Here is a 27,730-nt window from a genome sequence, read left to right on the forward strand (position 1 = left end):
AACATAAGGACCCAGTAACATTAGAAAGCAAGAACAGAGAAAAGTAAGACTATGGATAGGAAAGAGGACACATCCAGCACGATGATCGGCCGACGCTAGGCACCTGTCGTAAGAGTGTGACTACAGTTCGAGAGAAAGACTGCGATAGCAGTGGTGTCTGTGATGTTATTGCTGTGTCATGGTTTGTGGTGTGCGTGAGGCCCAGCACCATGGCCAGGATTCAGCAGGAGGGCCAAGGAGAGGAGAATGAGCAGGGCCAGGGACACTGGCAAGGGCAGGGGCAGAGAGGTAGGGAAGACCCTATGGGCACTAACAACAACAACAACAACAATGATAATAATAACAACAGCAACAATAAGAATGATGCTACAGCCCCCAGCCCTGCATCTGGCGTGCGCGGCGGCAAGTACCAGCTGCGGCCACGGGCGCTGCGAGGTCGCCGCCGCTGCGACAGCAAGTGGTCGCTACAGCAGGACTCTCTGCAGCACAGCAAGTCAAGACCGCCACCACTGTCCCGGTACCGCAGGAAAACAGCCAATGCACGCGAGCGGTACCGCATGCGACAGATTAACCATGCCTTTGAGTCCCTGCGATGTGCCTTGCCAGCGTGGGTGGTGAGTCGCTGCGCCGCAGCTGACATGACTAAGATCATCACACTGCGGCTGGCGTCAGCCTACATTAGGTCCCTGCAGGAAGCACTACACTACGGCAACGTTCCGTGGAGCCCGGACAGTCCCTTGGCACCCCCATCCAAGGAGGGGCAGGGTGAGAGTGGCCCTCCAGTCCCTCAGGACTCCGACCTGCTCACCCTACTGTGCACTGATGCCATTGTACTGGGGGACAACCTGGGGGGCTTGGCGGGCCTGGCACCGGTATCAGAAAGCGAGGCAGTGGCGCCGCTGTTGGGGGGGTCCGAACCCCACAGAGGTACTTGGTCAGATCTTGCACATACACACATTCAGGTACATAAGCAAGTCGTCACATTGGGATGACACACCACACCTGTCGTGGTGTGCTGGTAATGCTGTAATGCTGTTGTGGTGACGCTGTGGTGTGGGTGTGAAGAGGTGGTGGTGTGGTGGATATAGTGGTACAATGGTGGTGGGTGATGCAGTGCAGATTATGTTGTGGTAGACGAGGTAGGAAAATAATGAGCATGCTGACGGTGTGGTGCTAGATATGGCACCCTCACTTCCCCCGGCCTTCCAATCCCATAACTTCTTGAATTTGTAGGAATAACATGGCAAGGAAACACTGGAAGTGGCTGAAAAGGAGAGACCACCGAGAAGGAAGAACAAGGAAAAAGAAAGTGAGCACCGACAGTGGAAAGGGAGACGAGATTGACCACTGAGAAGGAAAAGAAAGGAAACAAAGAGTAAATAGGGAAGTGGAAGAGTAAAAATGAGAAACAGGGGGCAAAGGGGAAAGAAACACTAGACTTAAAAATTCGGAAAAGGAGTGAAGAATGAGATGAGGAGAAAGAACAGTAAAAGGAGAAGTTTATGTAATACAAAAGACAAAAGTATGAACACTGATGAGAGAGAGAGAGAGAGAGAGAGAGAGAGAGAGAGAGAGAGAGAGAGAGAGAGAGAATACAAAGGAAAAGAAGAGGCACCCAGCCCTTAGGAGAGAAGAGTAAACATTGAGAACCCTTGATGTAGTCGTCCATAAAATTTCTTCGTACAGTTTTAACCTCTTCCAGTCACAGACGTCTTGCATAATCTGTATACATTCAGAGGCTTTTATTCAGCTAAGGAGGGACTTTACGAACTGGAGGGGTTACTTATATCTTTATTATCCACTTCTCTACTATGAGTTTATTTTTAAGTTGAATGAAATTGCCCACTGGTAGCAAAAATAACGTAAAAATGGACGATATTGTAGTGAAGGGACGAAAGGCGTGAAAAATGCCAATTTCTTTATTTTCGCTAAAACCATAAGATTTTTCCTCAACTTAAGAGTTGCTTTCTGTCCTATGAAGGTTAATACTACGCTTCTCACACTCCTTGTAATATACGTTTTTGTCTCTCAGTTCACGCGGCTAATTAGAAAATAATTTACGGTAAATTCACAGACTAAGTTATACTGATGTTTAAATTTAACAGACATTTTAATATAAAGAAGATAGATAGATAGATAGGTAGATAGATCGTTCAGGACCATTATTATGTACTGTGCTAAATAAGTGAAGTCCATGTAGTGATACCATATTTCTGTCGTCTTAAACAAATCATCATCATCGTCACTATCGTACCTTAACGCAGTTTATGCCATAATATAAAGACAGCAGGATCCAGCAGCAGGAATTGTGTAAAAAAAAAAAAAAAAAAAAAAAAAAAAAAAGTAGAATTATCACCAGAATGCCAAGCAAAAATGTGCCAAGCCTCCACTGACTCACCATTCACACCTCCAGAACATTCCGCTCTAGCCCAGCAGACAAAAACATTCCCACTAAGATGTGCTTCAGATTATTAATTCGCTCTTTTAACACGTGTTGGGTAGTGCCATTCCTCTGTTTTTTAACATAATCCCTGCATCCCGAGAACATGTTTATGACTTCATTCATTCCAACTTTAGACGATTTTATTCATCTTAAGAGAAGCTTATCGAATGGAGGTTAGATACAGTCTTTAGTAACCCTTTCACTGCAAGAGAACTTCCTTTACCTAAATAAAATCGCCTGTAGTTAACAGGAACAAATCAATGAAGTGTTAGGTTGGACTACTGTAGCCAAGCCTCGAGGAAACAGTGATAGCCTGGTACCGTTACTGTTCTACACCCAAAGTATTTGATGCATTATAAACACGCCATCATCAACATCATCATCATCTTCTCTTTCTCCCCCTTATCACCACCATTATCATCATTAATCCAGTCCTAATTCTCACTTAAGAGACTTGGTAAAGATATATATATATATATATATATATATATATATATATATATATATATATATATATATATATATATATATATATATATATATATATAAACTGGTGAAAAGTAGATTCCCGCGATTGTAGTACATGTAATAATTTAAGCAGTAATTTTAGAACTGAAAGTACCAGCTATTCGTTCTGTGTGGGATAACATTCCTGACTGAACTGAAAGATGACTGGAATACTGCATGCTAAATGAGCCCTTATTTTTTTATTTCTTCGCCTGCTATTATTATTATTATTATTATTAATCAAATAATCTATAATTCTTCTTCTGGACAGTTATTTGTATTGTCGGTTTCATGTAAGTGATTATTTATTTGTTTGAAAGACTGTCATCGTATGCCACTTCTAAATTTTCTTTTTGTTCATTTAACTAACAACTGCCGTTATTACTATTATTTTATTCACTTTTCTTGCTATTGTAGCCTATATTTGTTTACTAATTTTGTTTTTTTTACAACTGATAAGTTATTTCTTATCATTACTCTTTGCTAGTCACCATGACTGTTCGTGAGAATGAAGGTTATTTTTATAATCATTATTTACTATCATTCTTACTGTATATTTTAACTGAAGACTGATGTACTAAAAATATATCTATCTTTACTCTTATTGTCTCAACCTTGTTTCCAGCCACTGTAATAAATTCCATGGGTAGAATTCAGAAAAGAGAAAAATAGAACCATCAACAAAATGCCAAGTATAATGAACCATGTAAGTATATAAAAGTCCACTATTACTATTATATCATTTAACACTTCTTGGATTCTACTTCACCCCGTTTATTAGGTGGGAATTATGGCTGGGACGGTGATGATAATGATTACTAAAACATAACATTTTTATTTCATTATTATTGCCACCATTATCAATTAACCTGATTAATAACATTACCATCACAATACAGCTTTGGTTTATACATTGTTACGTATATTGCTTATCATCTCCGTCATTCCAAATTTACCACACACTGTATTAATATCAACGAAGTGATGCCTAGTGAATTTTACACAAGCCAAGCTCCTCGTCCGCTTCCTCCTCTCCTCCTCCCCCCCCTCCTTCTCTTACTTCTTCTAGTATACGGTAGGTTAATCTAGTCAAACACCTGTGCCGTGCTCATCGGACAATGAGCTGTAACGATTAAAAAAGAAAAAAAAACATTTTTATGTTCATGCCAGCTAAGGTAATAACTGTACAGCTTAAATGAAAAACTAATAGAGATTTGTTGTTCTGTAATGAAACTGCAAGTTAATATGCAATGATCTATGTTAACTCTTTATATACTGGTACACCGATTTGTTGTATTAGTTTTTTTTTTGTTTATTAAATTATTATTATTATTATTAGTAGTATTATTAGTATTATTATTTCTTTAAGTCTTCGTTACCTTGAATCCTACAGTGTAAGATATAATGTATAGTGTAAGGTACGGGGATAAGGGAGTTACTATTTTATTTTACTTATGACGTTGGTGTAATAAATTATGTCCATTTTTGTACCTGTCTTACTTTGCCTTATAGTGTGTGTGTGTGTGTGTGTGTGTGTGTGTGTGTGTGTGTGTGTGTGTGTGTGTGTGTGTGTGTGTGTGTGTTTTATGCAAGGAGGAAGGAATCAAAGGCCAAAAAACGACAAGATTGTTCCCTCCAGGGGAAAAAAAAAAAACAATAAAAACAGAGACCCAGATTCAAGATTCGTTCATTTCGAGATGCCTTGACATATCGCATCTGAGTGACTGGAGATCATAGGCAGTAGGAAATAAAGACAGAGCCAGACAGTTCCAGAGCTGACCTGTTGGATACATGAATAGTTGTGTGTCTAAGCATTTCGTGTTAAGAGTATCTTATCTCTGGCAGTCATGCACAGTTGTCTCTGGAATGGAAAGCTTTTGCAGACTCGGTTAATTCGTTCGACATAAAATATTATTTTTCATTTATTCATCTTATAATACAAGTCATTAACATGTATTTTTTGTATCAGCTAATCACTTTCCTTTATTTCCATCGGATTCCATACATCATCTACTACTATGTACTCCACTACCTCGCCCACAAATCTCTTTTTACGAATATGGTTTTCTTCCAAAACCTACCTCGGGACTAGGTACGCGTCTTGCTTGAGCTGAATGATATCATTTTGGCAACAGTCAAATGAAAAATTATACACATTCTGGCAGCTGAGTTTTAATATTGTTCGCCTCGGGAGGTTTCCCAGTGGAAGGGAAAATCCATTGGCATCAACCAGAAAAATTGGATAAATCATATTGTACAGATATTGTACATGATAAATGATTATATGAATAATTATGTATGAAGTTTCATGACTGTACCTACTATGTAATAGTAAAATTGGCTGCCGAATTGAAAAAAGAAAAAAAAAAAACACTGGTCATAACTTCATCACATCTGCTCATAACTTCATTGTTACCATGGATATGCTACTGATTTTTTAAAAGTTTTTGTCTCTGTGTTGTATAGAGGGGTGAGGGGGGTGAGGGCCGTTATGCTCTTGGTTAGGTGTGCAGGGAGGTGGGGGGTATGTGTTTGGTCAGATGAACGGTTGCAACAGAGTAGCGTTGCCTATGTTTTAACTTAATAGTCCACGAAGTTAGTATCTCTCAGGTATCTTTGAAGTGCATCTATAGAAATTTTTTTTAATAAGAATGAAATATAAACAAACTTGAAATTACAGGAAGACATAAAAATATCTTTGAAATGTGAAATCATGAACAAATACTCCATTATAGTAAAAAGAAACAGTGCCACTTTAGTTGTAAATTTTTAAATATTAACTCATTATTGCTTAAATTCACCGAAGGAAATGCTGGACACTTTATTTTTGCATTTCCTCACTGAATAGGGACGAATGGAAGATGATTAAACAAACACAAAAGTATAAGAAAAATGATCACAAATACGTAACAATCATCCAACGTGAGAACAACATAAAGGGCATTATGATAGAGCGAGATAGGGGTGGTAATTGGCTAAGTGTTACCGAAGGCTTAAGGCAGTGTGATGTGTATTTGCTGAAAAAAGGGGGAGGAGCTCACTGATTACCTTAGAGAGAGAGAGAGAGAGAGAGAGAGAGAGAGAGAGAGGAGATGTAAGAAGTGGCAAACAAAAAGCAACCTTATTGCACTGTTAAACAAGGTTCCTCACTGACGTCTTCAGTGCTGAGCTATAACACTAGATTAAGATTAAAATACAATGCTAAGTACAAAGAAGTGTCATTAAAATTATACAGAGCCATACGAGTAGTACTGTTTAATTCTACCTCTAAACTAAAACATAAGCTACAAGAGAACAAAAATCTCCGGCTAATTAACCTGACTGAACTCTAGTATCGTTGAGTTTAGGTCAGAATTTTAACAGTTACTGTAGTTTTATGGGAAAGAAAAAGAAAATGAAAAAAAAATAAAAATAGGTCAGAGCTACCATAACTCCCTTCCATCACTGCTAATATTTCTCTTATTTGATATCAAATGATTAAGGTTTCATTTACCGCAAAAGCAAGAACAACAGCACTGCAAAAAAGAAAAAAAAAACAGAAAAGGGCAGAAAAATTAGAGGCTTGTAACGAAAAAAGAAAAAAAAAAACAAGGGAAAAAGGAAGTTCTTAAAAACTGGAGAAGGAACTCCATTTCCAATTTACGATTCGGGCCAGATCTTGATTATATGAGCCAAGATTCTTATCATTTACACCCGGATCTGGCCGAAGATTCCGTTCTGTATACCATTTTTGCCCCGAGAGCTAAGTTTGATTTTCTCGGGATGATCATTTTTCCATTTTCTAATTATTTTACACCAGCATAACAACCATCCTATCCTATCCTAACCTAATCTCTCCTAACCTAACAGATTAGCGTAACTAACAAACTAACCAGATGCTATCAAAATGACCTTAACGTAAACTATACTTTCCTGGTTAAGATAAAGTGCAAAAATGGTACAGAGAACGGAAATCAGTGATCCAGACGCGGCAGAATTGGCACACCTGATTTTATCGGGGAAATGAAGAAAACTAAAGAGGATGCAACCCATTCCCTCTGCTCTTGTATTTCCTGCCTTATATATATATATATATATATATATATATATATATATATATATATATATATATATATATATATATATATATATATATATATATATATATATTGTTACATAGCCTATGATTTCATCATCCTTTGTGTAATTCTAACGTACAGTATGCTGCATGTTTGATCACGAGCTTGTTCTACCTCAGTCCCCCCTTCTACCGTTATAGTAAAGTCGTCCTTTCTGTTGTTCAGAGCAGGATTGTCAACTCTTTGTCCCCTATGGCTTCATTTGCGCGTCCTTCTTACAAGTTGTATCAAGCTCTGCCGGCCCCTATATAATGAGCTCAGTCTCTACATTATTGCCACTTAGATCTACTCCTCATTTTGTTCACATCTCTGTCCTCCCCTGTACAGTTGTTATTATTGTGAGTGCTCAGGAAGTCTCCAACCATCTAGAAGCTGTGTAATTTGAGTATCACTGTTATTGCATTTTTTCTTGTACTGTGTAGCATAAGGTTAATTCGTAGGCCTGGTAAGGTTTTTGTAATTCATGTAAGGTTCTTATTGTCAGCCATCATTAATAATAGTTTGTATCTGTAATAATTTATCTTGCATTAACTGAGCATTACCCAGTGTATTTTCAATTTATCAGGGCTGACTTAGGTAAATTTACTCTTGCTAATTTCGTGTTAATAGAGGCTATTGCAGTTAACCATATATTTAACCTGTTTTTTGCCATTACATTATCCTTATGAGTCCTGAATGTTTTGTTCTTAGTTTGTGCATTAAACTTTAACTTGTAATTTTATCTAACTCTTTTGTTTTGAACCTGGAACTTTACGGGACAGTAGTGATTTTTAGTATTCTCACTTAAAGTGTACATTATCATTCTCTGTTCCGTAACATAAATTTGGCGACCTCATATCAGGATATTCAGGATATTATCATAAGGATATTGCTTGATATTTTGTGACTGTGATTTATTCATGATGTCTACTATTACTACGCTTGATGAAGCCAAAGATTTTTTGTCAAATGTGCAAACAGTGTTGGATGTAGAAAACAGAACAAAGAATGAACTTAAGCTTGTTGCTCAACAATTGGGAATTGCAGTTCACTCTCATTATTCTAAAGATCAAATTGTTGGCATGATTAATAAAAGCTTGTTTAATGTAACTCCTCCAAATGAGCAAACGCAGATTGAAATAGCTAAGTTACAGCTAGCCCTGCAGGAGGCTCGTGTGAAGGAAGCTGAGTTTCAAGCACGTGCTAAGGAGGCTGAGTCTCAGGCTAAGGAGGCGGAGTCTCATGCTAAGGAGGCTGAGTTTCAGGCTCGTGCTAAGGAGGCTGAGGCACAAGTTGAAATTGCTAGGATTCAGGCAGACCATGAGTATCGCATGAAACAAGGTGGAACTGGATCATCTAGCTCTGATGATTTTGATGTGGCTAAAAATGTTAAACTTGTCCCTCCTTTTAGTGAATCTGATTTAACAAAGTATTTTCAGTTGCTTGAGAGGGTAGCTACAGGTTTTAATTGGCCCAAACAGTATTGGCCAGTACTCCTTCAAACTGTTCTCACCGGTAAAGCTCAAGTAACTTATGCATCTTTGCCTCAGGATCAATCTGATAATTATGATGTAGTTAAGAGCTCGATTCTTAAGGCCTATGAGCTTGTTCCTGAAGCTTACAGAGTAAAATTTAGGACAACTTACAAGCAAGATAAGCAATCCCATGTTGAGTATGCAAAAATCAAAGAAGATCTGTTAGAGCAGTGGTTAAATTCTAAGAATGTGGATTCTGATTTTGGTAAATTTAAGCAGATGATTTTACTGCAGGACTTCAAGAGGTGTATTTATAAAGATGTAAGCCTATATCTTGATGAGAGAAGAATAGATAATTTGTCTGATGCTGCAGTTTTAGCTGATGAATATGTTCTCACTCACAAGAGATATTCTAGAGAAAAAGGGAAAGCTGAGAGTAAGTACGTTGCCTCTATTCAAGTACAGGTAACAGGAAAGGGAATAAAGATGATGTTTCTCAGGAAGTAAATACCAGCTTCACCTCTAGATTTCAGAAACGTAAATGTACTTATTGTAGTAAGCTACGGAGAAATGTTTCAGGAGACAGCGTGATGTGAACAAAAAGGAGTCTTTAAATATTCAGTCAATTGGTCTAGTGTCCACTCTTGAGAGTTCCCAGAATTCTTTAACTGAGTTAACTGAACCTGCTTTGAGGGGTAACTTAAATTCTCATGATGGAGCTCCTCTTTTGAGCAGTAACGTGGGTGACACTCTCAAGAGTTCATGTGCTAATTTCCTGTCTGATGGTTTTGTCAGTCCTCTGGACAGTAATGACAGGAAATCAGTTAAAATATATCGTGATACAGGTGCTTGCCAATCCCTTATGCTGACCAGTGTTCTAGGCTCTAATGTTAATTCCTCTGATGAAACTGTAATCTTACAAGGTGTAGGGAATAATTACTTTTCTGTCCCTCTGTGCAGAGTGAATTTAGAGTCTGGTTTTGTTAATGGTTCCGTTATGGTTGGGTTGGTTGAGACACTCCCAATGTCAGGCGTAACTTTCTTACTTGGAAATGATATTGGTGGAAGTCAAGTGTGTCCAGCTCCTCAGTTGCCTAGTGAGCCAGTGGCTGTGTCCCAGAATTGTGATGTCCCTGATGTGTTCCCTGCATGTGCTGTCACTAGGTCTAAGTCTAAAGTTACTGGTGATTTAGAGGATAATGATGATGATGATGTTATCCTAGCTGACACTTTTCTTGCTAATTTGGACCACTCACCAGATGAGGCAGTACCCCGTAGTGTTGATAATTTGTCTCGTCAAGAGTTGGTTGAGTTGCAGGTTGCTGACCCTGAGTTGAAAGGTCTAGCTAACTCTGCTTACAGTGAAGAAGAGTCAGCCGGTGCTTCTACTTGTTATTATGTAAAGTCAGGAGTACTTATGAGGAAGTGGAGACCCCCAACAGCATCAGCCGACTGTGAATGGGAGGTTGTACATCAAGTTGTCATCCCTCGTGTTTGTAGGCAGGATATCATTAGAGTGGCTCATGATTCCAGTTTGGCAGGACACCTTGGAGTGAGGAAGACTGTGGTACGCATTTTGAAACACTTCTACTGGCCAGGTATCTTCAGGGATGTTTCCTGGTATTGTAAGTCTTGTCACACCTGTCAAGTTGTGGGGAAGTGTAATCAGACCGAAAAGGCTGCACCTCTAGTTCTCATTCCTCCGTTTCAGGCGCCATTCACCCGTGTGTTGGTGGATATTGTGGGCCCTCTTCCTAAGACTTCTTCAGGATTTTCTTATGTGTTGACCCTGATTGATATGGCTACTCGTTATCCTGAAGCCATTCCACTTAGAAATATCTCAGCAAAGAACATGGTTAAGGAAATGCTAGGGTTCTTCACAAAGTTTGGTCTGCCCAAGGAGGTACAGTCAGACCGGGGAAGTAATTTCATGTCAAATGTTTTCAAGCAGTCTCTGAAAGAGTTGGGCATCACCCAGATCACGTCTTCAGCTTACCATCCCCAGACCCAAGGAGCGTTGGAGAGATATCATCAAACACTCAAATCGATGCCCAAGAAATACTGTTTGGAACATCAGAAAGACTGGGATAAAGGTCTTCCATTCGTTGTGTTTGCCGCAAGAGAATCTCCAAATGAATCACTGGGCTTCTCACCTTTTGAACTACTGTTTGGCCAAGAAGTAAGTGGACCCCTTAAGCTACTCAAGGAATGCTGGCTGTCGGAGGAAGATGGCGTCAACCTGCTGGAGTATGTGATGAAGTTCAAAGAACGGCTGTCCACTGCTTTACAGCTGGCGAGAGAGAATTTAGGAGCTGCTCAGGAGAAGATGAAGACTTGGTATGATAAGAAGTCCAAGTTACGCCACTTTCAGCCAGGAGATCAGGTTTTGATTCTGCTACCAGTGCATGGGCAACCTCTTCAAGCCAAGTTTAGTGGTCCTTATTTCGTGGAGAAGAAACTCAGTGATGTCAACTATGTCATCGCCACACCAGATCGTAGAAAGAACAAGCAACTATGTCACATCAGCATGCTAAAGTTATATCACAGGCGGGACGAAAATAATCCAGTCTGCACTGTAGCTGTTCCACCCGAGTCTGCCTAGGCAAACTATTTCGCCTTTGTCTGTCAACTTGTACCTTTCCTTCTTGCTGGAAGTTTGCTCTCATTCAGCCAGTCCCAAAGAAGGGTGACCACTCCCAACCCTCCAACTATCGTCCAATTGCTTTAACGTCCTGTATTTCAAAAGTTTTCGAGTCAATTCTTAATAAAAAAATTTTAAGGCATCTTTCCTATCACAACCTTCTTTCCGATCGTCAGTATGGGTTCCGTCAGGGACGCTCCACTGGCGATCTTCTCACCTACCTTTCAGACTCCTGGTCATCCTCCTTTCGGGACTTCGGCGAAAGCTTTGCCATTGCACTTGACATCTCAAAGGCTTTCGATCGAGTCTGGCACAAATCTTTAATATCCAAACTGCCCTCCTACGGTTTCTATCCTTCTATCTGTGCCTTCATTGCTAGCTTCCTTTCTGGTCGTTCTATAGCTGCTGTCGTAGACGGCCATCGTTCTTCTCCTAGATCTATCAACAGTGGTGTTCCTCAGGGCTCTGTCCTATCACCAACTCTCTTCCTTTTATTCATCAATGATCTTCTAAGCTGTACATCTAACCCTATCCACTCATACGCTGATGACTCCACCCTTAACCTTTCCATTCGGTTCCCGCAACGCCCATCTCAACAGTTACTTCAACAAACAAGGGATGAGGCTATGGCACACCTAATGTCTGACTTGGTTCATATCTCTGACTGGGGTAAAAATAATATGGTTGTCTTTAATGCTTCTAAGACTCAGTTCTTACACCTATCAACCCGACAAAATCTTCCACAGGTATACCCACTAATGTTTAATAGTATTCAGATTAATCCTGCATCATCCTTGAACATGCTTGGGGTTTCATTTACTCGGGACTTATCTTGGAAAGATCATATTACATCTCTTGTAAAATCTGCTTCCAAGAGATTGGGTGTGCTAAGCCGACTCCGCTCTTTCTTTACCCCTGCACAATTGTTGACTCTATACAGGGGTTTTATCCGCCCCTGTGTGGAGTACAACTCTCATGTGTGGGGAGGCTCCCCACATACAGCTCTTCTCAATAGGGTGGAGTCAAAGGCTTTACGTCTCATTAACTCTCCTCCTCTTACTGATTCCCTTCAACCTCTGTCTCTTCGCCGCACTGTTGCATCTTTATCTCTTTTCTATCGCTACTTTAATGGTCACTGCTCCTCTGAACTGTCTGCTTGCATTCCTCCACCTCTACGACGGGCGCGTAGCACCCGTCTGGCAGCAAACTCTCATCCCTTTTCTGTCCAACTCTCTAATGCAAGAGTTAACCGTTACTCCCAGTCTTTCATTCATGCAACAGGTCAGCTCTGGAACTGTCTCCCTCTGTCTGTATTTCCTCCTGCCTATGATCTCCAGTCTTTCATACGCAGTGTGTCCAGGCATCTCAAAATGATCAGATCTTGAATTTGGCTCTCTATTGTATTTTGTTTTTCTCTTGAAGGGAACTGTTACTCCGGGCTCATGGCCTTTGGTTCCTTCTTCCTCGCATAAAAAAAAAAAAAAGTATGAGCTTGAGTGATAGTTTGGGGAAGAATCCTGATATCATGAATGATCTCCAGACTAAGCTTTCTCATCTAGCTCCCGAGGAAAGGCAGGAGTTTTCGGCATTACTGCAGGAGTACCCGCAAGTGTTCCTTGCCACTCCAGGAAGAACCACTGTGTTGATGCATGATGTCGATGTTGAAGACGCAAAGCCAATTAAACTGCCTCCTTACCGTGTGACCCTAGTGAAAGTTCCTCTCATCCAGAAGGAGCTTGACTACCTGTTGGACCACAAGATGATTGAGCCCTGTCAGAGCGAGTGGAGTTCTCCTGTCACTCTGGTCCCTAAGCCAGGGGGGGTCACAGCGGCTTTGCATTGACTACAGACGTGTTAATGAGATAACCAAAACAGACACTTACCCTCTCCCTCGCGTGGAAGATTGCGTAGACAAGATCGGAAAGGCTAGGTGCATAAGTAAGTTTGATTTGTTAAAGGGATACTGGCAAGTACCTATGACTGAACGTGCTAGGGAGATCTCATGTTTTGTAACACTAGGAAAGACTTTTGCATGTTCTGTAATGCCATATGGTATGAAGAATGCACCAGCCACATTTCAGAAGCTCATGAATGTTGTAACAGAGGGTTTGGCAGGGTGTGTTGTTTATATTGATGATGTATTAATCTTCAGTGACAACTGGAAAGATCACCTATGCCATGTCAGTAAATTTCTTGAGCGTTTGGTTCAGGCTAATCTTGTAGCTAATTTATCAAAGTGTGAGTTTGGTCAAGCTAAAGTTCAGTACCTTGGGTAAGTAATTGGTGATGGACATGTTGCACCACCAGGAGCTAAGGTTCAGGTTATAAGTGATCTTCCCAGACCTAAAAGTAGGAAAGCGCTACAAAGATTTTTGGGAATGGTAGGTTATTACAGGAGATTTGTTCTTAACTTTTCAATTCTTGTATCACCACTTACAGACCTACTGAAAAAGGGAGTTAAATTTGTCTGGACCGATAACTGTGAATCCTCTTTCAACAAACTTAAAGCTATCCTATTAAGTCAGCCAGTGCTCGCTACTCCAAATTTTGCTAAACCTTTTAAGATGGCTGTTGATGCAAGTGATACAGGAGCTGGGGCTGTTTTGCTGCAAGAGGATGATCAGGGTATTGAACACCCTGTATCTTACTACAGTAAGAAGTTCACTCCACCTCAAAAGAACTACTCAACTATTGAGAAAGAGCTTTTGGCCTTGATTTTGGGTTTACAGCATTTTTCATTTTATTTGTGTTCTGGTTTTGACCCCATAGTCATTTATACCGATCATAACCCACTGAAATTCCTTAGTAAGTTTAAAGATAAAAATCAGAGATTGACAAGATGGAGTCTACTTCTTCAGGAGTATTCATTAGACATACAGCATGTCAAGGGGAAAGAAAATGTTATTGGAGATTGCTTATCTAGACTTTAGACAGATTGTTTTAGAGTAATAAGAAATTTCCTTTGTAATTTTCTTTTTCTTTGTGGGGAGGTGTTACATAGCCTATGATTTCATCATCCTTTGTGTAATTCTAACGTACAGTATGCTGCATGTTTGATCACGAGCGTGTTCTACCTCAGTCCCCCCTTCAACCGTTATTGTAGAGTAAGTCGTCCTTTCTGTTGTTCAGAGCAGGATTGTCAACTCTTTGTCCCCTATGGCTTCATTTGTGCGTCCTTCTTACAAGTTGTATCAAGCTCTGCCGGCCCCTATATAATGAGCTCAGTCTCTACATTATTGCCACTTAGATCTACTCCTCATTTTGTTCACATCTCTGTCCTCCCCTGTACAGTTGTTATTATTGTGAGTGCTCAGGAAGTCTCCAACCATCTAGCAGCTGTGTAATTTGAGTATAACTGTTATTGCATTTTTTCTTGTACTCTGTAGCATAAGGTTAATTCGTAGGCCTGGTAAGGTTTTTGTAATTCATGTAAGGTTCTTATTGTCAGCCATCATTAATAATAGTTTGTATCTGTAATAATTTATCTTGCATTAACTGAGCATTACCCAGTGTATTTTCATTTTATCAGGGCTGATTTAGGTAAATTTACTCTTGCTAATTTCGTGTTAATAGAGGCTATTGCAGTTAACCATATATTTAACCTGTTTTTTGCCATTACATTATCCTTATGAGTCCTGAATGTTTTGTTGTTAGTTTGTGCATTAAACTTTACCTTGTAATTTTATCTAACTCTTTTGTTTTGAACCTGGAACTTTGCGGGACAGTAGTGATTTTTAGTATTCTCACTTAAAGTGTACATTATCTTTCTCTGTTCTGTAACTATATATATATATATATATATATATATATATATATATATATATATAACTGAGAACTTCATCTGCAAAATCCAAGGTGGGATACGGTGAATATATCCTTCTTACTGTTGTCATTGCTTTCTGTTTCATTCCTTGTCGAGCATTCCTTACCAACAATTCTGAATGCTTGAATAAGGAATAAATATAAAAGTTTATTTTTACCAAGATATCTGAAGGCATAAATTTAATATGACAAAATGGATGTACGGTATATTTTTGCGCAACACCGTGTGATAGGTTCTCCTATATATTTTCCATACTTTTTTATTCCACTTCTTCATGTTTTTCGACTCAGTCTTTTTCATATGTATTGGTCCATATGCAGCTCACAACAGAATCTGATCTCCCTGGTAGGTGAAGGACAGAAATAAAGAATGAATCCATCCCCATATTAGGCTGGCACGAAACTACGAATCGATTTGGGTTTGGGGTAATGAAAAAGGTGCATTTGCGACTATATCTTTTCCCTATACCTTGGCCTAAAATTGTCATCCCTTCATCTTGAATGCCGAGTTATGACAAGAGATTGACTAGAATATAATGCTAATCACCAAGAAGTGTTACAGAAGGTATGTAGAGCCACAGTATTGTCTTGTTCTGTCTCTGAACTATGTGCAGCAAGCCTTAAAGAGATGAAAATTTGGGACCATAGTGAATGAATTATAGCGGTAATGTTGTGATGATGATGATGATGACGATGATGATGACGATGATGATGATAATCTATGACTGGCACAAAAAGAAATTCCAGAACAAGGCGAGTGAGGATACACAAGACAATGTCATACATCCATCAGCCATCCCAAATAAAAAATCGCCCCCGTCTTGACCTCCCTTCACCCATCCTCCCCCTTGCCTTTCCACTCCCTCCCCTCTCCCCTACTCTCCACTCTACTCCCCTCTCCCCTACTCTCCACTCTACTCCCCCTCCCCTATCCCCCATGCCACCCCGCTTCCCCCTCCCCTATTCCCCACGCCACACCGCCTCCCCCTCTCCTATTCCCTTCGCCACCCCGCCTCCCCCTCCCACCTCCCTGGGCCGCGGCAGTGGGGCGGTACAACTCGAGGTAACCTCTCCTGACCTCTGTATCGCTGCCCATCGGATTTATCGCCTAGGTCCTGAGGCTGCTGAAGTGACCAAGAATGTGACCTCTCGTTTGCGGAATTGTAGGAGGAAGGTGTGTAACTGCTGCAGGGGTAATGGAAGGTTTATACAGTAAACCAGTGTGAGTGGGATTATATGAGGCTACGAACTGACTGGCTATCCCACTTCCTCGATTTGTGGCTACATTCATGACACTCGATTTGGTGTTACCTTCATGAATGATGAGCCAAATGTTTCCTGTACTTCAGAAAACCATTTACTACGCCGGGTACTCACTATATAACCAGTAAATCGCGATGCCCTGTGGTCTGGTGGATTTATCGGTTAATGATGCCCCTCAGGGGCGTGTGACTCATTAACCCTTGCCTCAATGGGTTAACAAGAATACGATGAGGTTTTATCAATTTCTTGCTACCGTCAGGCAATTTTTTTTTCAAACTTAGGAAAGACTTCTCGTAGTGAAATTGATAAAAATAGTGTATATCCCTTTAAAATAATATGATTGTCATTCTTGCGTCCTCCAGACAATATTTTTGTTTAATCCATCTACGATAAGACCTTGTACTAAAAGGTTCAGCTTTCTTGACACGTAGAAGTCAGCCCAGCCACAGTGAATGCTACTTTTTGACAAGGGATGTGCTAAGTCACCGCAGTCACTAAAGCGGGTATCACAAGGGGACCCGTGAACGTTTTGTGCAGCATAAAATGGACATCCAAACTGTGCTTGGACGTCCATACCCTATCACACGGTGGACGTCGACGGCCACCTTCTTTATTGAGTTCACTCCACGCAACTGGGAGGTCACTTCCAACTCCCTAGCAGACGATGTGTTTATCAACAACAACAATGGACGTGAACCAGCTTGAGACTTTTGCAATGGCTGTTGCAGTCCTAACCCTGCAGGAAGAGGAAGAAGCCTCTGCATGGAGACAAAGGAGGGGGAGGAGGAGGGCATTGTGGATGAGAGAATGGCTCCCATGGAGAGAAGAAAACAGGCAGTATAGAAATCTGCACCGTAGTGCTTTCTTCCCGAGTATGTCTTTCCAACGTGCACGGACCTCTCTTGTAAACAATTAGTCCACATTCCATCACATTTATCACATTATTGTATATTTGAAACATTTTTATGACAAATAGAAATATTAAAAGTCGTATTGTAAAAGATTACACAAAGTTTACTGACGGTTTTGAATTAATCATAATATATCACCTTAACTGACTACAGAGTTCAAGATAGCAGATGACACACGCTGTTTGGCCACAGCTACGTGTAACCTCCATAGAGAAGGAGACTACCAAGTCGTGGACATCCACGATTGGGTCAGGTGGCCTTCCACCCGTGGACGTCCATGACCCTCCCGCGGGGGCAAATTTGAATGTCCACGGGCGGCTAGGAGAGGGTTTTTCGATCCCTTGGCTCCTCTCCCTCTCTCTCTGTACTACATCCTTGCTGCTGCAGGACGATGGTTTAAATTTTGGATATACACGTATATTAATCCTTTTAATAGTGTCACATCTTACTTAGCTTTTGTTTTTTGTTTTTTTCAGACATTTATTTTAGCCTAGGAGAGACCTTCAGATAAAAGAGGCTGGAAACAATGTTAGAAAGTATATCCTCAACATTTTCAGTGTGGTGAAGTGTGTATCATTTTGTATTTCCCATCGCCACACTGTCAGGTGATTTTATCTAAAATGAGGAAGTGAAGGGGTTAATGTCTCGGCCCTTGATCCTTAGTCTCCAGGTCCTTCTTTGCTCCTCGGTGCGGCACGACACAACCTCCCCGTATTCAGACCTTTTCGCTTTCGCCTTACCGTTATGTCATACTTTGTTAGTCCATTTATTTTTAAATTAGGCCCATCGTGAGTTCAAAGCCCCACGCCACATGACCTCACTCACAGTCCAGCCAAATGAACCTGTTGCAACCACTTCTCCAACAGGTCATGTTAGGTCATCTTAGGTTGTTATAGCTGATGTTGCAACCCCAGGGTCATCTGCACGTGAACCCAGTGGAAAGCCAATTAGAGAGGCCAGGGTAGGTTAGGTTAAATTAATATGATTATATGAAATCGAGAAAGGTTTGGGTGCATTAGGTTGGGTTAGACTGGACTAGGTTGGGTGGGTTTGGTTTGGTTGGGTTAGTTTAGATTAGGTCCACTTTTAATTCAGAATTCAGTAGTGCAGTAGGTGGCCTCCTCGTACCCTGGCCCAAAAGAACCTGTAACAAGTACTCATTCCCTATGTCAGCTAGCAAGCACCACCCTCTTTTTAATTAAGGGTAGGATAGGTTAGGTCAGATAGGGTCATATTACGTTCGGTTCCATTAGGGTAGATTAGGTTGGGATCAGGTTAGGCTACGTTGGATTAGGTTTGGACAGTTTAGGTTAGATTGGATCACGTTAGATTAGGTCATATGAGTGTAGGTAAGGCTGGATTAGACTAGATTACTGTAGGTTACGACAGATTAGATTTCATTAGATTAAATTAGGCTATGTTCCATCTTGAGTTCAAAGCCCAGTACCACATGATCTCGTACTCTGGCCCTCCACCTAAAGGAACCCGTCGTAACCAATGGGCCCTTATGTCGTCCTCAAGCACTGCACACCTTTTAATTAAGCGCGACACACACCCCGTACCTGACAATCTCCCCCCCAACCCCCCAGTCCCTCAGCCCCCTCACCCCCTCCCACCACAACCCCCTCTCCCCTCCCAGCCTCTGATTAGTCATTGTGGTTTGCTTGTTTACCCTCGACAAACGAGGCAACAGTAATTGGTTTCATGCTTCCCTGGTGGCAGCTCCATCTTTGCAACTAAAGTGACAAAGCGGGTTATGTGACAAAAGATGTATCGCTGTTGCCTCTACAACCGATGTTACTAAATCTAAGCCATGTTTCTGCGTGTTTTAGTGCGTCTAGTAACTCTGAGTAACTACAGTTTTTGGTCAGGTAGATGAGGCTCCGTCCGTGCAACAAAACCGACAGTGAGGTTACGGTCGACAAGAGAATATTGTCGCTAGCAGGAACGATTTGGATGAACCTGAGTAGCTCTTTGCAAACAGGTGGGATCGAACATGCGACCCCACAGCCCCCAGCTCTATTCACTTCACCACCACCTCTCCCCAAGATTGGGGAAAATGCGGCTTCCCGCGTATAACTAGAGTAACATCGCAGGCACAAGCAGCCAAAGAAGTTTCACAGGAAGCAATAAAGATGGACCCGAGGGAAATTTCTTCAGATGTCTCGTTATATCTGGTAATTCTGAAGGAGCGGAAGTAGCCATTTTAAAATTATTCCTTGTGTTGATGTGCTCGGTATTTATGATATGTGTGATGTGTTTTATGCTGTACGTCTCGGTATGTCTGATGACTCTAAGTAACAGAAAATTCGGATGTCTTAAAGTATTGCTCAGAAATAATAGCTCTGTACGTAATCATCATCATCATCATCATAACAACAACAACAACAGTATGTATAATAATAATAGTAATAATGATATTAATAATAATAATAATAACAACACCTTTTGCACTAAGACATAATAAAATACTTGTTTTTTTTTTCACTCTGACTCAGAATGTATCGTACAACGCAAGAAATGACGCTCCCCACCCCTCCATATACACTAATGGACGGCAACTGTTGACCTAAACATGAATCCACAAAATTACTATACAATTCCTCTCGTAACTAAGAATGGTTTTTGCTGTGAATAGACAAGATGAGAGTGTAATGATGTTCTATGTCCCTCGATATTCTTGTAGTAGCCGATCTTACAGGAATAATTATATCGCAAGTTATATTGTACATCTCAGTTCTGGAGATTAAGCCATTTATCTTGCAGTGGCCTCTTGATGGGCAGGTCTAATGGGGTTAATTGTTGTCATGATTGCACAAGGCAATGTTGTTTGAAGTTACTCCTACAATTAATCATCTCCTAAATAGGAACCTCAAGCCTCTGCTTCCTGAATAAATCTAAAAGTTTCTTCTCAGTAAAAGGCAAAGTGTGTGTGTGTGTGTGTGTGTGTGTGTGTGTGTGTGTGTGTGTGTGTGTGTGTGTGTGTGTGTGTGTGATAACCAAACTACTGAATCAACTGCCATCAAAACTGACATATGACCAAGTTGGACCTTATGAACACCGACTACCTCATTTTACACTCATTAATCACGCAAATGCAAATGAACACAAGTACAGCATCTCCCACAGTACAGTGGGCTCGCACAGTGCACGTCACCGCAGTGTGCGATTCGCCTTATGCACGAGTGACCAAAAATCATAACCAAAAACCCTTTAATGCGCGAGTTTACCGCACAGAATGCGAGGCAGAGGCAAGGAGTGGCTCAAAAATGCCATTTTCTACTAGTGCGCGACCACCCCTCACAGAGCGCGTCACATGTCGTCATGTTGATGCACAGAAATTCCCGGGCATTCTACTGCGCAGCTTGGGGTACAAGGGAGTGGGCGACCCATAACAGTCCCGGCTAATGCACTGTGCAGATCCGCTCTCTACAGCTAACCTGTCGTGTACAACGTGTGGTGTTGTTTGTGCTGCCTGTACTTTGCTGCACCATGGCTCCAACCCCAAGAGTAAAGAAACTTCTGATGCACGCCACCAAGTTAAAGATAATTAAGATGAAGGAGGAGGGTCAAGTAAACACGGCTATCGGGAGAACCCTGGGACTGGCTGAATCTACAGTGAGAACTGTATGGAAGAACCGTGAAGCCATAAAGGCTGTAGTGAAGACTTACGGTGCCTCTGACCTAGACGGCCGTTCACGGGTGGGAAATCGTGCTATGATATTAATGGAGTGCTATCTTGCCACCTTCATAATGCGGAAAGAAAAGGAAGGTGTTCCACTCAATGGAAGATTTATTCAGAACCAAGCCCAGCTCTTTTACAAGGCTGCATCTCGAAGGTTAAAAGTGGAAAAACCGTTCAGGGCATCGGTTGGATGGCTGGACCGTTTTCTCAAGTGCAAGGAACTCCGTTACGTGAAATTGTCTCGTGAACGTGCCTCTGCCGATGAGCTGGCCGTGAGAGACTATCCTGCAATATTTAAAACGATTATTGAAGAGGGACAGTACACCAAGGACCAGATCTACAACATCAATGAAACGTCCTTATATTACAAGGCCATGCCAAAATCAACTTACATTGCTAAAAGACAGAAACAAGCCCCTGGTCGCAAGCTCCAGAAGTGTAAGATGATGGTAATGTTCACTGTAAACCTGTCTGGGAGCCACAAGATGAGGCCAGTTGTTGTACACACAGCTTCACATCCAAGGTGCTACAAAAACCTCACGAAGTTGGATGCAAGTGGCGTGTATTGGTACAAGTCCGTAAATGGTTGGATGACCGGGAACATTATGGCAGACTGGTTAACGAGGCGGTGTGTCCCTGATGCGAGAGCCAAGTGTCGGGAACTGGGCATTCCATTTAAGATGCTCCTTGTGCTTGATAACGCACCAAGTCACCCTCCATACCTGGAAGATCTTCACAAGGATTGTCGTGTTGTGTTTCTGCCGCCCTGCACAACGTCACTAATGCAGCCACTCGATCAAGAACTAATCGCCACAGTGAAGCATTTCTACCATAAGGAAGTGTACGACTACCTACGCAGGAAGACCGACACACAAGAGGAGCTTCATGCCCTACAAGAAGATCACGACGAAGACCTTGATGAGACAACTGCTCCCGTTCCATCTCCACCAGCACCTCTATTCCGACCTACCACAGATGCCATGACTGTTGAGGCATTTTGGCGTAACTTTACGGTGAACGACGCAGTTGAATTTCTCCTTCAAGCCTGGCACCAGATTACATCTGCAACGGTGAACCATGCGTGGCGAATGCTCGTGTCTCACCTGTGCATCACCCAGGAGACGGCCATTCAATCACTGGCCGATGCTGAGGCAGCAACATTGACAGCAGCACAAGCTGTACCAGGTTTCGAGGACGTTACATTGGCGGACATACAAGAAGTGCACACTGCTACTGAGGAACAGCCTCCAGAGGAAGTGTTGCAACGGATAGACGAGGCTGACGCAGAGCCCAACGCCAGACAGAGTCAAGTTGAGCAGCCGAATGTGATGGAAGGCAGGACTGAGCTGTGTATGTCAAACATTAGCAAGATCCTTGCTGCCATGGTTAAGCTCAAGGAAGAGGTGAAGGCACAGGAAGTGAGCAACCTAAGAACGGAGGAACGTCTGGTTGGTATCGACAAACTCTTCCGTTTGTACACAGACAGGCACAGGGAAGAAATAAACAGGAGAAGACAGACGCTCATAACAAGCTACACACAGTAGGCTCAAGTTGGTGAAATAGCGAAACCATCGACATCATCTGCTCCTGATCCTGTTGAGGATAAAGAGGATGCAATGTCAGAAGTGTCAGCATTGGACTTTGAAGAGTTTATGGCTGAAGTGAGTGACTTGGATGCTCCTGGGGAAGGTGATCAAGAGGAGTCTGCGGAGGGAAGTGTTGGTGCGGTGGGAGGTGCGGTGGGGAGTGCGGCACTGTAAGTGTTGCCGCGCCTCGGAACCCCTGTTATTTAAGGTCATCAGGCCTGTTGTCTACTGTTGTTAAGGTGATTACCCATATTTTTGTTATTGTAGCTATAGCTTCAGTACAATGTCTGAAACATATGACCTTTATTATGTCTCTAAGGGCCAAAAAATGTCCAGGTATGAGGGGGTACCGCCCATTTGTAATTATTCTCATAAGATTATGTATTCCTAGTACGCGAATTCCCAGTGCACAAGCTCGTGCATAGCCCAATCTCTCGCGCACTATGCGAGCCCACTGTACTTACCCAGTTACTCTTCGAGCTGATAATTCTTAGCTGGACATATAGGTGAGCTTAGGCTATATTCTTTGGGGTTGCTATAAGCGCGTTTGTAAATGGGAATGGTAGTCGCGATGGTGGTAGTAATGATAGTGGTGGATGTGGTAGTATGGACCCCGTCAATTCGAAGACGTATTTTTATTTCATTCTCGTTACAACCAGACGATTTTATTAAACTCTTGGATAGACCTTTAGTAGTGAAGGGGCTACTGAATGCAATATCTAACCCATCATGTTAGGAAACTCTATCTAAAGCTGAATAAAGTCGTTTGGTGGTGGTAATATTCATCCATCCATCACCCAGTCCTACATTGCCCCATGAGGAACATAGGAGCCCGGGGCTAGGCAAGTTGGTCCTGACATTTAAGATGAGATTGACCAGCCTCATTCATCCTTGAGTGGCTTACGTGAGCAATAAACCCTAATCACTCCTTGGATATAAACCTTCGCCGGCTCAATCCGATTGGAGCGCAGTAATTACCCACAGAACCACCAGGAGCCAAAATTCGGTTATATGGTTACCACCCAGCGTACAGGAAACCATTTGGCTTGTCACTCAGTGTAGAGTCACCCACAGGCAGAAGGAAGAGGAAAGAATGAAGGAAAAAAAGACAAGAGGGAGCATAAAGTCACCTGGAGGCAGAAGGACGAGGAAAGAATGAAGGAAAGAAAAACAGAAGAGGATGAAAGGAAAGAAGGATGGAGGAAAAGGCAGACACCTGAGAGCAGCAGTACATCGAGTGAGTGGATGGTGAACGCCCCACCTACAACAGGTGGTAATATTAAAATACAAAAATATGTCTTTGGAGTGAAGCGGTGTTAGTGGTAGTGAAGACAGAGGTAGTGGTGCACCATGCAACGACATGTTCATCTGTTTGTACGAAATGCTTCACTAATCACTGTTACGACAGTGCTCCTACTTTAGTTTACCCATTCTTTTTTTTTTTTTTTTATGTTACCCACTCGATTTACACTGTTGGTTAGTTGGAAATAGGTAAAAATGATGTTGATACTGAATATTTTACATCCTATCGCCGTGGTAGCAACAATAAACAACAAAGCGAGAGTTGAAAGGAGGAGATATGTACAGTAAGTCTCACTCTCTTCATTAGCATATCTCTATACATATTCCCGATACTAAATAATAATCGCTCCGACCACGTAACCAACAGAAATATGAAAAAAGGGAGGAAACATGTATGAGATAAAGGAGAAGGATATATGTGGCCATTGTTAATCTGCTCACAATAGCTGTCCCAAACGCCCTGCTCCTTATTGTCGTCCATATACGCCTCACATCACCTCCCTCTGTCTCTCCATAACATTCGTAACCTCGCGATATCAGCCACGATCTCCTGTGTCGTTGTCTCTCTTTAGTTCCCCTTCGTTATCTGGGTATTCCTAGGTATCCCATTCCCCCCCCACACACACACACGCTAGGCTATGTCCAGGTGTCCATTCCTATGTCCTAATCTCCCCTTCCCCTATTATATTTAGGTGTCCCCCTCCCTCCTATATCCAGGTGACTCCTCTTATACCCAGGGGGTCCTGTTCTTCTATGCAGATGTCCCCTCTCTATATTCAGGTGTCCCTTCCTAAAGACAGGTGTCCCCCTCCTTATCCAGGTGTTCCCCTCCTATATTCAGGTGCCCTTCTATATCCAGGTGTTCCCTTCGTATATACAAGTGTTCCGCCTCCTCTTATCCAGGTAATCCCCCACCATAGCCAGGTTCCTATATTCACTTGAGTATAATCAGAAGCATGCACTTTCCCTTATACCTACATGTCCCTTGTTTACTTCAGCATATCCAGGTGTCCTCTTCCTTAATTCCAGGTGATCTCTCCTCACCTGGCATATCAATGAGCTACCCTTTCATCTGAACATATCCAGGTGACTTATTATCTGAGCTATGTTCATGTTTCTCCCGTGCATCACCTTTGCACATCGAGATTTCCCCTATTCAAGAAACATGAAACACTAATCAAAACACAACACACACACACACAACGCACAACATAAACACACACACACACACACACACACACACACACACACACACACACACACACACACACACACACACACACACACACACACACACACACACACACACACACACACACACACACACACACACACACACACACACACACACACACACAACTTCAATTATGCCTATCCAGATCTCACTGTCAGTCTCCATCTCCACCAGCCATCAACCTTTTTCTTCTTCTTTAATGTGTCCCAGCCCCCCCCCCCACCCCCCCCCCCCTCCTCACCTAATATTTCAAGGGTTCAAGTAGTATACCTAAGTATCAAGTAGTATCCAATTTTGTACCTCTGACTCGCACAAATGGAGGGAATGGGATACCTACGAATTTATCATAGTCATCTACCTTTTTTGCGACAGGGTTTTGGCGTTGTAGCGAATGGCGTAGGGGGACCGAATGACCGCCTGATCTTTGTTCCCTTTAAACCCCTCCTACGCGTTGATGACCTGCTTGATTTTATTTTTGCAAACGTACAAAGGGAGAAATGGATACCAACAAATTTGTCACATCCATCCGTTTTTCTGCCTGGTTTTCACGTTCGTAGATTGACTGAACATCACCTAAGCCAACTACACTCTTTGAACCTCGATAAATAAATAAATAAATAAAACCCGACCCTGTGACTGCCAATGTGATCTGATCAGTTTCGAAAACTTAAATTATAGGTGAGTACAAATCTAGCCTCTCTCTCTCTCTCTCTCTCTCTCTCTCTCTCTCTCTCTCTCTCTCTCTCTCTCTCTCTCTCGATAATATAATGACCGTTCTCATTTCTTAAGCTAGGATGGAATAAAATGCTAAGAATTTCTCAGACTGCGAGAGGGTTAATGATGACAGCTTTACAGTAACTCTGACTCACTCTCAGATGAATGAAATCGTCTGACTTCAGCAAGAACAGAATACTAATAGAGTTGTTCGGATCATGATTAGGTTAATGATGAAATATTCTGGAGATAAACTCATACCTCCATACCTTCCTGGTTCTCTCTCTCTCTCTCTCTCTCTCTCTCTCTCTCTCTCTCTCTCTCATAATTCAGTGCACACACACTCCTTTTCCACGACCCCCAACTCAATACACAGTATATACAAGGTTTCTCGTTTTTTTGCCATTTTTCGAGAGCATTCCTGTATGAAACCATTAATAACCTGAACTTTATCACCAAAGGAACGCTTACGCCCGTCAATTTCCCCATTTTAATGTAATATCATTTTCTGAATAATGTTTGGGAGAAATATGAAGCGCAAAATAGTTCAAAGTAAGTGTGGATGAGTGCCTGGGTGTGAGAGGATGGATGCTGGGATGGAGATGGTGATGGTGGGGATGGTGGTAGTGGTGGTGATATACGGAGGAGCTGACGTGGGATGATAGGGTGGGTGCTGGTGGTGATGACGATGGTGTTAGTCGTGGTTGGATGGTAAAGGTTGTTATAATGAAGTGATGATAGTAGTGGTATAAGGAGGCGCTGACAGGGGATGAGAGGATCGGTGCTGATGGTGGTAAGTGTGGTAGGGATGGTAGAAGTTGTGGTATTATCTATGCATTATAGTGGCAGGGATAAGGGGTTAGAAAGAAAATTGTAATGACAGGATGCAGTGATGATGGTAGTTATGAAGTGTGTGATCTTGGCATAGGGAAAAGGAGGATTGATTGTGGTGATCGTACTGATGATAGTAGCTAAGTATGGTGACGATAGTGATGGTACAGTCATTCGTTAAATTATTTCAACTAGAAAAATCGTATGGGGGCAGCAAGAATTAAATCGTCTGATGGTAACAAGAATACAGGTCCACTCCTAAACTGAATAAAATCGTCTATCATCGTCAGGGAGTTAAGCTGAAGACAATGTAGCCTGAACTGAAGATGGGGAATGGTTTTGTCTGTGAGCGTGCGGAGAGAGATGATGATGATGGACGAGTGGGAAGATGGAAAGGAGGAGGAGGAGAAGGAGGAGGTGGGCGATAGCGAGGACAACGACGAGGAGGAGGAGGAGGAGGATAAGAATGGTGATGGTCGAGGTTTGCTGGTAATGGTGATAGTCGTGATAGTGATGGTGGAACAAGTTAAGATAATGATGATGACTGCGTACTTGATAATGATAGGGAGAATGGCAGAAAGTGATGATGCTGATGACAGGCAGTGTGGTGACGAGACAGGCTGTGGCAGCGATGGTGACAATGGTGATGGTGAAGATGGTCGTAAGTAATGGCGTGGGTATTAGATCCTAAGGTAATGGCAAATTATGGCACGGATGGTGAACAAGGTAAAAAATAATGCTGGTTATGGTAGAAGCTATGATGATAAGGCAGAGGGTGATGGTGATGATGGTGCGAATGGTAGAAAAAGGTTGGTAGTATAGGTTATGGTTGAGAGGTGATGCTAGTTAGGGTGAAACTGGTGCAGGTTATGGTAGTGGTGGTGGGGGGGAGGAGGAGGAGGAGGGGCAGGAGGAGAAGCATGAGGAAAAGGGGCAGGGGGGGAGAGGTAGGAAAGGAAGGTAAAGGGGTGAGAGGAAAAAAGTAAAGGAGAGGGAGGAGACAACGAGGATAGCCTAGTCAGTGGAAGATGAGATAGTGGAAGAGGGACGAGAGACGAAGGTGGAAGGAGGAGAAGGAAAAAAAAGGAAAAAGAAACGTGGAAGGGAAGATGTGGGAGAGGAAAGGCATGTCGGGTAGAGCGAGGAGTGTTTGAGGTAGAAGAAGAGGTTAAGGAGAGAAAAGAAGAAGAAACAAAGGTGTAAGTAGAAGGAGAGGAGA

The 27,730-nt window shown here is 42.1% G+C and overlaps 1 protein-coding gene across 1 annotated transcript in view; it reads left to right on the forward strand.

The window, feature by feature from the left end:
• Positions 1-209: 209 nt before the first annotated feature.
• Positions 210-27,730, forward strand: part of LOC145393354 (uncharacterized) — a 49,048-nt gene continuing 21,527 nt past the window's right edge. The window contains exons 1-3 of the mRNA XM_080267453.1: positions 210-288; positions 373-962; positions 17,352-17,487. Of these exons, the coding sequence (XP_080123579.1) occupies positions 210-288; positions 373-962; positions 17,352-17,487 (805 nt within the window). The remainder of the gene's footprint in view (positions 289-372; positions 963-17,351; positions 17,488-27,730) is intronic.

Source organism: Coenobita brevimanus, chromosome 24 (genome assembly GCF_032717465.1).
Source record: "Coenobita brevimanus isolate Jiangsu-jjx chromosome 24, ASM3271746v2, whole genome shotgun sequence".
In the NCBI taxonomy this organism is placed as follows: Eukaryota; Metazoa; Arthropoda; class Malacostraca; order Decapoda; family Coenobitidae; genus Coenobita; species Coenobita brevimanus.